This window comes from Podarcis raffonei, chromosome 17, assembly GCF_027172205.1.
Source record: "Podarcis raffonei isolate rPodRaf1 chromosome 17, rPodRaf1.pri, whole genome shotgun sequence".
NCBI classification, from domain to species: domain Eukaryota; kingdom Metazoa; phylum Chordata; class Lepidosauria; order Squamata; family Lacertidae; genus Podarcis; species Podarcis raffonei.
The window spans coordinates 36,911,342-36,926,547 of NC_070618.1; the positions used below are offsets into that span (position 1 = coordinate 36,911,342).

General features: G+C 46.4%; 2 protein-coding genes across 4 annotated transcripts in view; one reads left to right on the forward strand and one right to left on the reverse strand.

Annotated features, from left to right (window-relative positions):
• The window catches only part of ALAS2 (5'-aminolevulinate synthase 2), a 33,063-nt gene extending 30,700 nt beyond the window's left edge, over positions 1-2,363 (forward strand). For all 3 annotated transcript variants that reach the window (XM_053372024.1, XM_053372026.1, XM_053372025.1), the window contains exon 11: positions 2,071-2,363. In XM_053372024.1, coding sequence (XP_053227999.1) covers positions 2,071-2,234 — 164 coding nt within the window. In that variant the 3' untranslated portion in view covers positions 2,235-2,363. The remainder of the gene's footprint in view (positions 1-2,070) is intronic.
• A 1,288-nt stretch (positions 2,364-3,651) lies between these two features.
• APEX2 (apurinic/apyrimidinic endodeoxyribonuclease 2) lies at positions 3,652-12,060 on the reverse strand. Its single transcript, XM_053372027.1, has 6 exons — positions 11,889-12,060; positions 8,808-8,891; positions 8,245-8,425; positions 7,096-7,242; positions 6,254-6,323; positions 3,652-5,284 (listed from the first exon to the last, which is right to left on the reverse strand). The coding sequence occupies exons 1-6, from the start codon at positions 12,007-12,009 to the stop codon at positions 4,289-4,291; spliced, it is 1,599 nt and encodes a 532-aa protein (XP_053228002.1). The 5' UTR covers positions 12,010-12,060; the 3' UTR covers positions 3,652-4,288.
• Between the last annotated feature and the right edge of the window lie 3,146 nt (positions 12,061-15,206).

Sequence of the window (15,206 nt, forward strand, 5' to 3'; positions counted from 1 at the left end):
TTGAGTGAGATGGGCGCACAACCCTAGAGTCTGTCAAGACTGGCCCGTACGGGCAGGGGTACCTTTACCTTTTTAAGTCACCACGACCACATGATCTAGTTGGGACCGTGTTTCCCTGTAATAAAGACCATGGTTCTAGAGTTGCAAACACTAATAATGGTAGGCTTACAAACATGCAGTTAGGAGTTGTAAAAAGAAAAGAAAATGAAGCCATTAACATAGAAATGGAGGCTGTGACCTCATTCGTACATAATGCTAAGCCATAGTTGAGGACCTGCAGCTGTGAATAAACTGGGAAGCATTTGCTTCTGCTTTCAAATAACAATGGTTTGGTCAAAAAGCCAGAATTATAAACCAGTTTACAGGTGGCTCCTTTGGACAAACCATAGTTAAAACTAACTGACGTTTGTCTTGACTTGCATGTAGCAACAAACTGTGGTTTGTTGAAGACAGAAGCAAAGGCATCTTCACCTCTTCACACCTGCATGCTACAGGAGAGGGGAGCACATCAGTTTTATGGCTCCTTTGCATAGCACCAAACCAGCTGTCCTCCAGATGGCACAGTCTATATATTGGGCTTCTTAGGAGCTTTACTCCTGTGCCGGGTTGGCATTTGCCTCTTCTCCCAATGGATCAAGGGAATGGTCAGTGAAGACTCCCCTTTGAAGAAAGGTTATAGCATTTGGGACTTTGGGGCTTGCTGATCAGAAGGTTGGCGGTTCAAATCCCTGCAACGGGGTGAGCTCCCATTGCTCGGTCCCAGCTTCTGCCAACCTAGCAGTTTGAAAGCACGCCAAAAAGTGCAAGTAAATAGGTACTGCTCCGGTGGGAAGGTAAACGTCGCTTCTGTGCACTGCTCTGGATCGCCAGAAGCGGCTTAGTCACGCTGGCCACATGACCCGGAAGCTGTACGCCGGCTCCCTTGGCCAGTAAAGCGAGATGAGTGCCGCAACCCGAGAGTCGTCTGTGACTGCACTTAACTGTCAGGGATCCTTTACCTTTTTAGTTTTGGGAAAGGGAAAGTAAGAGGCAACATAATAGAAGTTTACAAAATTATGCCTGGCAAGGAGAAAGTGGAGAGAGAAAAGCTGTTATCCCTCTCGTAACACTAGAGCTTGTTGACATTCAATGAAGCTGAATGTTGGAAGATCTAGGACAGATAAACGAAAGTACTTCTTTACACTATGCATAGTCAAAGTCTCCCAGGAAGTGATGGCCACCAACTAGGATGGCCTTAAAAGAGGATTAGACATATTTATGGAGGAGGAAAGGGCTACCAGTGGCCACTAGCCACGATGGCTATGCTCTCTCTACCTCTGCAGCTGGAGGCAGCAATGCTTCTGAATACCTATTGCTGGAAACCGCAGGAGGGAAGAGGGCTTTTGCTTGCAGGCTTCTAATAATAATAATAATAATAATAATAATAATAATAATAATAATAATAAAAAATAAATAAATTAATAATAATAATAATAATAATAATAAATTTATTTATACCCCACCCATCTGGCTGGGTTTCCCCAGCCACTCTGGGCGGCTTCCAACAGAATATTAAAATACAATAACCTATTAAACATTAAAAGCTTCCCTAAAGCTTCAGATGTCTTCTAAAAGTCTGGTAGTTGTTTTTCTCTTTGACATCTGGTGGGAGGGCGCTCCACAGGGCGGGTGCCACTACCAAGAAGGCCCTCTGCCTGGTTCCCTGTAACTTGGCTTCTCACAGCGAGGAAACCGTCAGAAGGCCCTCGGCGCTGGACCTCAGTGTCCGGGCAGAACGATGGGGGTGGAGACGCTCCTTCAGGCATCTGGTTGGCAACTGTGAGAATGGGATGCTGGACTAGATTGGTCTTTAGGCTATTCTTAGGTTCTTCTGGATTTTAACAGGGCCACAGACTCCTCTTCAGAAATAGTTCAACAGCTCCAAGGGCATTGGCCCATAAGCCCCGGTGGGTGCTTAGCACAGATACCACCGCCCATTATTCAACTCAGCAAAAAATAATAATGAAACTTGCAATTTGCATGGCTTGGCTTGGCTACATTTAATGCCTTCCTTTTCCATTCCCTCTCCAGAGAAGCTCCTGGCAGCCTGGCAGGAGGTAGGGCTGCCTCTGCAAGCCGCAGTCTCCCCCGAGTGCAACTTCTGCCACCGCCCGCTGCATTTTGCCCTCATGAGCGAGTGGGAGAGGGATTACTTCGGGAATATGGGGCCCCGCTACATCACTCTTTGCGCCTGAAGAGCCGGCCTCTGCACGCACACACACACACACACACACAACCTTACAAGAAACAGACATAAGGATGTCAACATTGACGCTGCCAAATGGAAAGAGGGTATCCGAGTGTAATAAAAATCTGCCACTTTGTCTGCTGTGTCTCCTTCGCTGCCTCCCACATTCATGGAATTCAAGTGTCCAAATGGGCAGGGCTTCTCCAGGTGGCAAGCAGAACAGGGGAAGGCACAGGCCTCTGCTTGCCACAGGGGTGGGGAACTGAAAGCCAAGGGGCCAAATGCGGCCCTCCAATCCTATCTGCTCCCCAGACTCTCCCCAGGCCATACTCTCCACCAGCCCTGCTCTGCACCTTCTTTGAGCATTTTTTTTTTTACTGAATGGAACATGTCCTTGAAGTCTCTTGCTCATCTGCAGACTTACACCAAGAATGGAGGAATAGAAATTCGTTTTCAGCACCAAAGCTGAGCTCAAAATTCTTTCCATTCCAGGGTTCCTCCTAAGATTTTGTTCTTGTTTGAATTTCAATAGCCTAATGTAGAAGAGGGGCAGGGAGGGGGGAAGCCCTTTGGTTGGTGCTACCAAATTGGGAGTCAGAAATCTTTGCTGATTTACTACAAAATTTCCAGGAATCTCCAGATAAGCTCCTAATCTACCTCCTGCCCATACCTGACACAGGGTTTGTCCACACCTGCCTTTTGCCCTGTGCTTTCTAGGCACAGGTTTGCACTTTCCTAGCCCGTGTCTGAGTGTTTCCCCCAATCCCTAGCCATTTTCCTTGAGAAACCCATTTTTTAACCACTGAATTGGAGCAAATGGCAATTCAGGTTTTCCCCTTTAAGGCATAATGCTAGTAGTACCAGGGATGCTCAGCAGAGGGCTCCACTTTCCCTAAGCACACACACTGAAACCCATGGAAGGGGAAAGTTCCATGTCTTGCAATCCAAATGACAGCCAGCAGGAATTTTCATGCATTATTCCCAGATAGGGAAGCAAGACGCACCCTTTTGCCCCAAGGCAATCCTGTACAGGCAATATGAACTCAGTTGTGCTAATCTGCAAAACCTGGGCTTAATCCCTTTGTCACCACAATAGCTGAAGCACTCAGGGCAGTTTATGCCACAGGGATCAGGAGCATAGCTGTCAACTTTCAGATTTGAAAATAAGGGATCAGCAGCCTCACCTGTCCCAGGGGCTGTCTACAGGACATCTAACAATCCGGGATAGCAGCAGGAAGTGGCGCTGAAATAAGGGCATTTCCCGCAAAAAAGGGATGGTTGACAGCTATGATCAGGAGTGCCATAACAGCACAGCCATTCCTCAGAATCAGAACCTTAACACCTGTTCAGCATCACCCAACTCTCTTTTCAGAGAACATAAGAAATCCAACTTTCCCTGTACCCACAGAGCAAACGCTTAGGGATTATTTTTTTCAACATCTTTATTTTATCAAAAGTAAAAAAAATAAGATCCCCCCTGCCCCAAATAAGGATTAATCACCTCCCAGCAATTGCATCACTGTTATTACAGGGGTTTGTGGGGAGGGCAGTTAAGGGGAAAGAGCAACTTGCTGCAAAAGCACCATTCAAGAGCACCTCTCCACCCAATGTTAGAGAGAGCCTAACTGCAGGTTTGGTGGGCATGAATCCAGAAAATGCTCATCACAAGTCAGGGTAGTCTGTGTGCGTATTCCCAAAGCTTGTATTAGTCCTAGCACGTAAAACTGTCGATTTAATAATAAAACCAATCATTTCTTCCTCTTTAAACAATGTTTCTGTCTGCAGGGTCTGGCATCAAAGGCCTCAAAGCTCCCAACGTGCTCTGGTACAAAAGTAAGTTTCTACTGGCACAGCCCAAAATGATCCCATGGAAACTTTGGGCCTGACCTCTTTGACCCCCTGGCAATAAGCCTAGGCCTCACTCTGCCACAGAGGCTGCCTTCCCCTCTCTTCTTAGGCAGCGAGACATCCAGGATACTTTCCATTAGAAACCAACCCCTTCTTTTCCACTTAGGGGTCACCGCGCCGCTAACATCCTCTCATTTCAGTTCTCCTCTCAATTCAAGGATTCCCCCGACTGGCCCACAGGAAGAAGTCACAGCGGGAGCGGGGATCTGACGGCTTCCCCAGAGGCCGGGCGCAGACGTAAAAGCGCCGCCCAGAGTTTGATCCCAGCTTCTTCACTGTCCGCAGGACACAGGGCTCTCCATGGGCCTTGCAGTGAGGCGGGCGAGCAGGGCCTGGCAGCAGAGACTTCCACAGGGCAGCGGACTGGTTTGAACTAGAGGGGACCGAGCCTTTCCCACAATCCAGAGCTTCTCCATTGGCCATGCCCAGAATGGGCTCCTCTCTCAAACTCCCAGCGCATGGCTGGGTCCCACCAGCAACTTCCTCCACCCCATGCTCATCAGCGATCCTTCCAGAAGCGTCAAGAGGATGTTCCACCCCAGAATCTTCTGCTGTCCTTGTTTTCATTACCGACTGGTAGTTGGCACTGTTGGTGGTGACCCTAGGCCTGCCGTTTCCAGCTTTGAAGAAGCTTCGCAAATCTCCCTGCCCCTTCTGTGGTGGACCCACCCGTCTCTTCTTGGAACCCCCTGCAACACTTGGTTCCCTCCCGCCCCGTTTTTGGCCCCTCTCCTCTGGCAGGCTGGTCCGCTCCACTTTCACGAGGAAGCGGCTGAGCTTCTGCTGGGTGCCAGCAAACTCAGGCAGGAAGCGGGTGCAGAGAGGTGGGCAGCGGGGTGCCCCCAGGCAGACGCTCCTAAGCGCCACCCGCACAGGGCAGTGGTCGGAGCCAAAGACGTCTGGCATGAGCTGGGCATCCTGCAGCTCTGACAATGCTAGCGCACGATCAGCCAGGATATAGTCAATGCGGGTGCCGTAGTTGAGCTGCCGGGACCCGGTTACGTTGCACCAGCAGGTGTAGGCGTCAGTCTGACCAGGGTGCAGAAAACGGAACGTGTCGACAAAGCACTTCCCATCCTGGGAATCCTTGTCTTGCTCCCACAGGAAACTGTCCAGCCAGCGGCGCCCGGGATGCTCCTGAAAGGATTCCTGCAAGTGACAGGGGTGGAAGCGTTAAGTGCTATTATTATTATTATTAATATTATTATTATTATTATTATTATTAATTTTTTATTTATACCCTGCCCTCCCCAGCCAAGACCAGGCTCAGAGCGGCTAGGTAAAGGTACCCCTGCCCGTACGGGCCAGTTGTGACCGACTCTAGGGTTTGCGCGCCCATCTCACTTCCGGGTCACGTGGCCAGCATGACTAAGCTACACTGGCGAGCCAGCACCAGCGCCGCACACGGAAACGCCGTTTACCTTCCTGCTAAGTAAGCGGTCCCTATTTATCTACTTGCACTTGGGGGTGCTTTCGAACTGCTAGGTGGGCAGGAGCTGGGACCGAACGGCAGGAGCTCACCCCACCGCGGGGATTCGAACCGCCGACCTTACGATCAGCAAGTCCTAGGCACTGAGGTTTTACCCACAGCACCACCCACGTCCCTCAGAGCCGCTAACAACCAATAATAAAAACAAGTTGATTAAAATACAATTTAAAAAAGATTAAAACACAACATTAAAACATTAGGATGCAGCCTCTTCACAAATTAAGATTTCCATAGTGCTTTCAAATGCCGTCTATGCATTGGTTTCTTGTAACCCTTCCATCAAGGGATGCAGGTGGCGATGTGGGTTAAACCACAGAGCCTAGAACTAGCCAAGCATGCAGAAGGGTCCCAGGCTCAACTCCCAACATCTCAAGGTAGGTTGGGCTGGGAAGGTCTCAGTCTGAATGCCCTCAGTCTGAAACCAGAGCCACAGCCAGTCAGTGATGAAAATGCTGAACTAGATGGACCAAGGATCTGACTCAGAGTAAGGCAGCTTCCTATGTGTCAGGACTCCCCACCCAACTCTGTGCATGTCTGTGAGAAACAGATTTCCTGCCGCTGCAGCAGCACTGCCAGGCCCTGTACTGTAGAGCGTAAAGGCAGCTGCATAAAGTGGGCAGCTTGCTCACCAGATCTCCCGGGTCACAGTGGTCAATAGGCTTGTGTGCTGTGTTGATGTCCCCCAGGATGACCACATGGCTAGACGGAGAGAGGAAATGTGCATGAGTCGCAAGGCAAAGAGGCAAGACGGCGAGACCCCATTCATCCCAACAGTCCTGACTCCATTGGAGAAGGTCGGTGGATTGGAAGCTGGCTTGGACAGGGAAGGGATAACGGCTGAGGCAATGAAATATCATCAGCATCATTCATATAGGGCTCTTTGACTTTCTCAAGGTTCCTCACATGTATTTGCAGCAATTATGGCACAGCTCAGTATTCTTCCCACATTGGAACGAGGATAGAGGCAGAGACAACAGTGGCTAGCCCCAGGGGTAGCTGATCTACTGACTTCCAGCTGTTGCTGGACTACAACTCCCATCATCCCTCACCATTTGCCAGGCTGGCTGGAGCTGAAGGGAGATGGAGTTTCAATGATTTATTGAGGACACCACATTGGCTACCCCTCTGGAGAATAGCCAAGTGAGTTTGGGGCACTCATCTGTGTGCCCCAAACTTCACCAGGAGTTTCACAGCTTGGTCCTTTACAACAGTACGATCTCATGCAAACTTAACTAGGACATCCTTTGCATGCTTGCTCTGGAATAAGTAGAACTGAACTCAGTGGGGCTCACTGACGTGGCTCCCTCCAGCTGTTTTGCTCTAACTATTCCACCAGTGTTGGCTGTGGCTGATGGGAGTCGGAGTCCAAAACACTGGAAGGGACTGGAGCACCAAAGGCTTGACTAGGGAGTAAGCTCCAGAATAAGCATGTCTAGGACTGCACTGAGCCAACGAGAGGAGTGACACATACCCTCCAGCTCTGAGAAGTGCTTCAGCCCGAGCTTGCAAGAGGTGATAGAAACGCAGCTTGAAGTCCCCACGCTCTGGCTTTTCAGGGTCTGCACGAGGGCAGTACACATTGATGACTGTCAGCGTGGTCTCCTGCTGTTCTGAAGTGCTGCAGTGAAAGGACAAAGCACATCAATGCTGTCACACTTCAGTTACTAATGGCTCAAGCTCCCTGATTCATGGCTGGCTAGGAAAGTTATAGACACAGACCCATTAACATCTTCACAACAGGTTTAGGCAATTCCACTATCAAGACTGAGGATGCTCAGGAAATTCCATGTGTTAAAATGGAAAGAACAGTCAGCAATCCGCAATTTGCTCCTAAAGCCAGGGTTGGAAACATTCTGCATACTTCTGAAAATATTTATGGCTGCAGTGGTGTCAGTGTGGCATTCATTCTGTCCCAGCTCCTGCCAACTTAACAGTTTGAAAGCACACCAGCATGAGTAGATAAACAGGTACCACTGCGGCAGGAAGGTAAACAGGGTTTTCGTGTGCTCTGGCACTTGTCACAGTGTCCTGTTGCGCCAGAAGCTGTTTAGTCATGCTGGCCACATGACCCAGAGAGCTGTCTGCGGACAAACGCTGGCTCCCTCGGCCTGAAGTGAAATGAGTGCCACACCCCATAGTCAAGCTTGACTGGACTTAACTGCCATGCGGTCCTTCAACTTTACCTACCTCGATGTGTAACCCAGCATGTGATGCAAAATTGCAAAAAATCTCAATTTTGCTTCAAATTAAAAAGAAAGCATCTAGCCCTCTTAGCTGCCCAGGAAAATCTGAAAAATCCTGGAAACTTGTTCTCTCTTACACACACATTCTTTTCAACTCTCCTTGACAACAGCCCTGTAAAGTAGTTATAATTATTTTGTTACTATTAGCCAGGATCACAAATGGAGTTAAGAGCAAGGTGACAGGCCCTGTAATAAATTTATCCTTGAGGGTTAGATCTGAGTTGGGCATTTCTTGGCTCACACTCTTAAGACCGCAATTTTCTCGACTACAACAGCTGTCAGTTACCAAGCAGAGCTGTGAGCCAATGGCAATAACAGGAACTTTCTGCAGACCCTCCCACCCCACCCCACCCCACCCCACCCCTTCCTGTTCCTACCGAATACGGTGACGTGTGATCACAGCCCGGCCCTCACTGTCCAATGCCTGTAGCTCCTCAGTTGTGAAGCCCTCTGTCTCTCCATAAGAACCAACTGCGCCATCGTGCTTAGCAAACAGCCCAGACAGGCCTTCTTCAGCTGCCTCTGGGGTGGCACTGACTTTGCAGAATGTTGCAACACCTAGAAGACAAAGAGAGACTGAAAACAGTTTGTTCTGGGCTCTCAAATTTGGCTATAAAGCTATCTATTTGATACAAGATACAAGAGAAAGAAACAAATTGAAACCTCTGTACCTTACAGAGGTAAGGCACACCACTTTGTACATCACTTTGTGGGTTTATAAAAAAAATCAAGTGGTATGCAAATTATACGCAGTAAAATAAATAAATAATGGTGATTTGATTGGTGGTAAAAAAGCAGGGGATATTTTTCAGGCAGGGAGGCAAATCAATGCCATCTGAAAGTGACAGATGAAGTCACCACTTAAGACACAGCTACAGGAGTATGTTGAGACATTGGCAACCTGAGAGGCGGCTGATCCCCTTTGCTACTGTCCACTAACCTGAATAGCCATTGCGGATGCGACTGAAGCTGAAATAAGAGTTATAGCCCTCCACTATTGCCAGTGGCTCCTCCAGCAGGTCCCCTGAGAACAAAACAGAATTTGGAAAGCCATCAGGCTGGAGACATGGCACCAGAAAACCATTTTTTTAAAAATTCACACTCTTTGCTGTTGTCTTTTTTCTAATGTGCAAAAGGTTACAGGTTTGCCCAGCAATGTGGTCACAGCAATGCAGGTTCACTCAGCAATGTAGCTTATCCAGATTTTTTGCAAGGGGGGGGGCAGGATTTTTAATAGATGTCTTCCACCAACACTGTAAAAGATTTGTCCCTTCCTCTCTTTTGACTCCTCACTCTCCATTGCTTTACTCCTAGAGCAGAGATGGAGGAATCTGCTGCCACCCAGGTGTTGATGGACTGCAACTCCCATCAGCCCCAGCCAGCCTAAATCAATGGTCAGGGATTAATGGAACTGTAGTCCAACCACATGGGAGGGCCACAGGTTCCTCATCCTATTCCTAGGCAAAGGGTACCCCTTTCCCAAATGTTTCTCTCAAGGAAATATATCTCACCATGTTGCAGCCCTGCATAATGACAGAATTACAAGCCTGGTAGATGAAGGGAACACAGTGGATGTAGCCTACCTTGATTTCAGCAAGGCATTTGACAAGGTGCCCCATGATATTCTTGTAAAGAAGCTGGTAAAATGCGGTCTTGACTATGCTACCACTCAGTGGATTTGTAACTGGCTGACTGACCGAACCCAAAGGGTGCTCATCAATTGTTCCTCTTCATCCTGGAGAAGAGTGACTAGTGGGGTGCCACAGGGTTCTGTCTTGGGCCCGGTCTTATTCAACATCTTTATCAACGACTTGGATGATGGACTCAAGGGCATCCTGATCAAATTTGCAGATGACACCAAACTGGGAGGGGTGGCTAACACCCCAGAGGACAGGATCACACTTCAAAACGACCTTGACAGATTAGAGAACTGGGCCAAAACAAACAAGATGAATTTTAACAGGGAGAAATGTAAAGTATTGCACTTGGGCAAAAAAAATGAGAGGCACAAATACAAGATGGGTGACACCTGGCTTGAGACCACTACATGTGAAAAGGATCTAGGAGTCTTGGTTGACCACAAACTTGACATGAGCCAACAGTGTGACGCGGCAGCTAAAAAAGCCAATGCAATTCTGGGCTGCATCAATAGGAGTATAGCATCTAGATCAAGGGAAGTAATAGTGCCACTGTATTCTGCTCTGGTCAGACCTCACCTGGAGTACTGTGTCCAGTTCTGGGCACCACAGTTCAAGAAGGACACTGACAAACTGGAACATGTCCAGAGGAGGGCAACCAAAATGGTCAAAGGCCTGGAAATGATGCCTTATGAGGAACGGCTAAGGGAGCTGGGCATGTTTAGCCTGGAGAAGAGGAGTTTAAGGGGTGATATGATAGCCATGTTCAAATATATAAAAGGATGTCACATAGAGGAGGGAGGAAGGTTGTTTTCTGCTGCTCCAGAGAAGCGGACACGGAGCAATGGATCCAAACTGCAGGAAAGAAGATTCCACCTAAACATTAGGAAGAACTTCCTGACAGTAAGAGCTGTTTGACAGTGGAATTTGCTGCCAAGGAGTGTGGTGGAGTCTCCTTCTTTGGAGGTCTTTAAGCAGAGGCTTGACAACCATATGTCAGGAGTGCTCTGATGGTGTTTCCTGCTTGGCAGGGGGTTGGACTCGATGGCCCTTGTGGTCTCTTCCAACTCTATGATTCTATGATTCTATGACCCTTTGCCTCTCATCTGTAGTTGGCACTGCCCTTCCCACCTGTAAACGTTGGAGGGGTGTCAGACACGTCTCTTTAACCCATTCTGCTACCTGTCATCTAGAACAGGTACATCAGATTAATGAATTGTTTAAGATAGATAGGAAAAATGGCTTTGCAGAACAAAAGCCTCAGTTTACCAAATACTTATTAGATACAAATATAAAAGTATTATTAAAAATGTACAAACTGCTGTTGGAATGGGAAACTAAAGAGGAATTTGTGAAATCGAGCATGGTTAGGTGGGCACAAGATGGGGTCACAATACTGAATATGAATTATGGGAAAAGTTGTGGAAAAGAAATTATGGCATGTTATGCGATAAAAGAAAATATTATGAAAATGGCCCACAGATGGTATTTAGCACCCACCAGATTGGCAAAAATGTCTAAAAAAGAAAAAGGTATATGTTGGAAGTGTGGTGGTACTGTAAAATAATTAAGGAATATTTGGAAACTATATATAATGAATTAAAAAAGATACTTTAAAAAAAGCTTTCCCAAAAACACCCAAGATTTTTCTCTTGAGGATGGTAACAATGGAGGTCCAAAACCCAAGAGTTTATTACTATACGCTACCACTGCAGCTAGAACATTATTGGCACAAAGGTGGAGAACAAGGAAGAATGGCAGTGAAAAATGTTTGAATATGCTGAACTGGCTGGTCTGACGAACAGGATAAGAGAAAACGAAGATAAGGACTATAAGGGGGAATGGATGCTTATTGACTATTTCAAGAATCAGTATAGACAAATACATAGATTAGCAGGTCTCATGTAAATCCAGCAGAGTTGGAATTGCTAAGAGTATTTAATAGATAACAAATTGGATCATGTAAAAGATGTGGATTACACGGCGTAGTAGAAAAGCAGAGGAACCAGGAAAAGCGTGGAAGGGAAGTCATATGGTATATGTATGGACGGAACGGAAAGGGGTTAAATATGCTCTCTGTTCCTGTTTTTGAAAATGCAAATTTTTATTTTGAAATAGGGCAGTCTTTCCCAACCTCGTGGGGGAGGTCCTCCTACATGTCGTTGGACTACAACTCCCATCATCCCTAGCTAGCAGGACCAGTGGTCAGGGATGATGGGAGCTGTAGTCCAACAACAGACAGCGGACCCCCCCCCCGCCATGTCATGACATAAACCTTTACAAGGCAGCCGGCGCCAGCTAAGCCGGTTCTGGGCCCTACACGTTCGCCCCCTGCCCTGGACTGCTTATGCACGTGTGAACGCGTGTTCCTCGCGTCGACTCACGGGTGACCTTGGTCTCTTGCAGGCAGACGACGTCCGCCCCCAGGGAGTCCAGGAGCGGCCTCAACCCCGCGGGTCCCAACCCAGCCCGGAGCCCGTTGACGTTCCAGCTCGCCAGCCTCATCCCCGCCTCAGGGGCGAGGAAAGCGACCGGAAGTCTCCGATGAACGTCATTTCCGGCCGCCAAGGCGAGGCGTTTGAAAAAGCAAGCAGGCCCTCACTTCCGGTTTAGAACGGAAACGCCCGTTGCCAGGGAGGGGGAGGAGGATTAGGAAACGGCCTTCCAATAAAAACAAGCTGTCGTCATTAGTGTTATTATATTACATCCCCTCCTTTTTAAGTTGTTGTTGTTTATTAAATTTAATTACCGCCCTTCATCCGAGGTTCACAGGGCGGCTTAATAACACGTTAATAACAAAACCCTCTCCCCGCACAGTATTATTATTCAATATTTGCATCCCGTTCACAACCAAATGTTGAGCTCCAAAGCGGCTCACAAAAATTACAACGCAGCAAACGTCGCTGTACTGCTCGCCTTTTCGCAGTGCTTTGAAGTGACAGCAAAAGAGGGTTGCTTTGCTCCTCCTCGGGTGTTGGAAGAGGCCACGGAATTGATTTTCAGCGTGCTCCTTTTCAAAGTAAAGAGAGTTGTGCCAAGAGCCGCCCCGAAGCTGAAGTTTCACCAGAGAAAACATAAAAGGCTCTTTTACCTTTCTGGCTAGCAGAGAAACAAAGAACCGCCTCTCCCTTCTGCAGTAAAAAAAGAAAGAGAGAAATAGAGCCAGCCAAATAATTGCCTAAAAACCAGCTTAGCATGATTTGATTTGGGAAGTTACTGTCCTAAATGGGATATCATCAGGCTATTAATTGATAAGCAATCACTAAAGTATTTGCAAAAGAAGTAACCATGGTGGTGTGGTTCATTTTTTTTAAAAGATATTTATTAAAGTTTTCAATTTTTTATGCAAAGAAAAAACAAAGAAAGATTAAAAAAGACATAGTTCATAAAACATACTTTTCAATAACATATTTCTCTGACCTCCTCATACCTCCCCTTCTTGTATTCCATTTCAAATTATTTGTTCAGCAAATCCTTAACTTAAAGCATTACAGCTTATAATAACACCTTATTTTCTATCCAATCCTTTTTTTTTTCATATTCCTTTATATCATTACAGCTAGAAACCACTCAATTTCAATCCAGCATCATTCAACATTCCTTAATCTTACAATATTTCTGTAAGTAGTCCTTAAATTTTTTCCAATCTTCTTCTGCCGACTCTTCTCCCTGGTCACGGATTCTGCCAGTCATTTCTGCCAATCCCATACAGTCAATCAGTTTCATCTGCCATTCTTCCAGAGTGGGTAAATCTTGCGTCTTCCAATACTTTGCGATGAGTATTCTTGCTGCTCTTGTAGCATACATAAAAAACGTTCTGTCCTTCTTTGGCACCACTTGGCCGACCATGCCCAAGAGAAAGGCCTCTGGTTTCTTCAAGAAGGTATATTTAAATACCTTTTTCAATTCATTATATATCATTTCCCAGAAAGCCTTAATCCTAGGGCACGTCCACCAAAGGTGAAAGAATGTACCTTGGGTTTCCTTACATTTCCAACATTTATTATCGGGCAAATGATAGATTTTTGCAAGCTTGACTGGGGTCATGTGCCACCTGTATATCATTTTCATAATATTCTCTCTTAAGGCATTACATGCCGTAAATTTAATCCCTGTCGTCCACAACTGTTCCCAGTCAGCAAACATAATATTATGTCCAACGTCTTGTGCCCATTTAATCATTACAGATTTAACCGTCTCATCCTGAGTATTCCATTTCAGCAGCAAGTTATACATTTTTGACAAAGTCTTAGTTTTGGGTTCTAACAATTCTGTTTCCAATTTAGATTTTTCCACCTGGAAACCAACTTTCTTATCCGAATTGTAAACCTCCATTATCTGATAATAATGAAGCCAATCTCGCACTTTATCTTTTAATTTCTCAAAACTCTGCAATTTCAGTCTGTCCCCTTCTTGTTCCAAAATTTCCCAATATTTGGCCATTTGGCCTCCATGTTAAGTTTTCTCTGAGCCTTAGCCCCCATTGGTGACAACCACCTTGGAGTTTTATTTTCCAATAAATCTTTATATCTAGTCCAAACATCATGGTGGTGTGGTTCAGACGGTCCAGAGAATTTTGCTATGTCGGGAAACTTGCCTCTTTACACCACGGATGGCTGGATCATTCATCCTTCTGTTACGCAGCCCCTGAGGCCAACACCATGAAAATGAAGGAGTTTAAGGCTCCATGGAAGCCATATGTTTTGATCTGGCTTTCTAATTTCAGGTACATTCAGGAGCAGGTTATCATTACCAAACTCTGTAAGGAGTGCACTCTGTACATGCTCATAAGAACATGGCTTAATTGGGTAGTGCAGCTAGCACTGAACATTGACACCACACTCCAGTGCAGCGTTTCTCAACCGGGGGCCATATGGCCCCCACCCCCAAGGCCTCCAGGATATTTCAAGGGGGCCACAGGTGCAATTATATAATTATAAAAAATTATAAATAAAATATGTTCTATTTACAAACAAAATAGCTACCTTTCTACCGGTAGGACAGGGGGCCACATGAAGAAAACAAGGCTGGAAGGGAGCCATGGTCAGAAAAAGGTTGAGAAACACTGCTCTAGGGTCCCCAAATGACTGCACACAGAGTGGCAGTGGCATCAGCACCTGGGCCAGTATCATAGCTGTCAACCTTCCCTTTTTTTGCAGGAAATTCCTTTATTTCAGCGCCGTTCCTCGCTGCTTCCTGCTGCTGTCCCGGATTGTTAGATATCCTGTAGACTGTCCCTGGGACAGGTGAGGCTGCTGATCCCTTATTTTCAAATCCGAAAGTTGACAGCTATGGCCAGTATGGGCATGCCAGGATGCACTGGTGCAGCCACTGGTTGACACAGTATCTTAAAAAACAACAACATAGGAGCTAGCTGGCTGACCAAACATACATAGTTACAAATGCTCTAGTTTTTAGTATTATTTGACATTTAAAATACTTCCTTTTCCACAACAAAATGGTGCTTATTCCCGAGTAAATGTGCTTAGCATGAGGACTGTAGAAGCAAACTTTCATTTTGTTGGATAGTTTTGATGGGGCTATGATTTAACTGAGTTTTAAAATGAGAAACTGCACATGATCCATGTTTTCTCTGTGTGTGTGTGTTTTTTTTTTAATCAGGGTTGGCAACTTAGTTTTGAACTGAATTGGATAGGGGCAGCAATACTTGAGGAAGGAAGCGTTAAGGAACACAAGTGAAC

Coding starts and splice junctions, on each gene's coding strand:
- APEX2 (XM_053372027.1), bottom strand. CDS start 12,009: ATGAGGCTGGCGAGCTGGAACGTCAACGGGCTCCGGGCTGGGTTGGGA. Junction 6,324..7,095: donor GCACTTCTCAGAGCTGGAGG/GTATGTGTCACT, acceptor CTCTCCGTCTAG/CCATGTGGTCATCCTGGGGG. Junction 5,285..6,253: donor ACTGTGACCCGGGAGATCTG/GTGAGCAAGCTG, acceptor TGTCACTTGCAG/GAATCCTTTCAGGAGCATCC.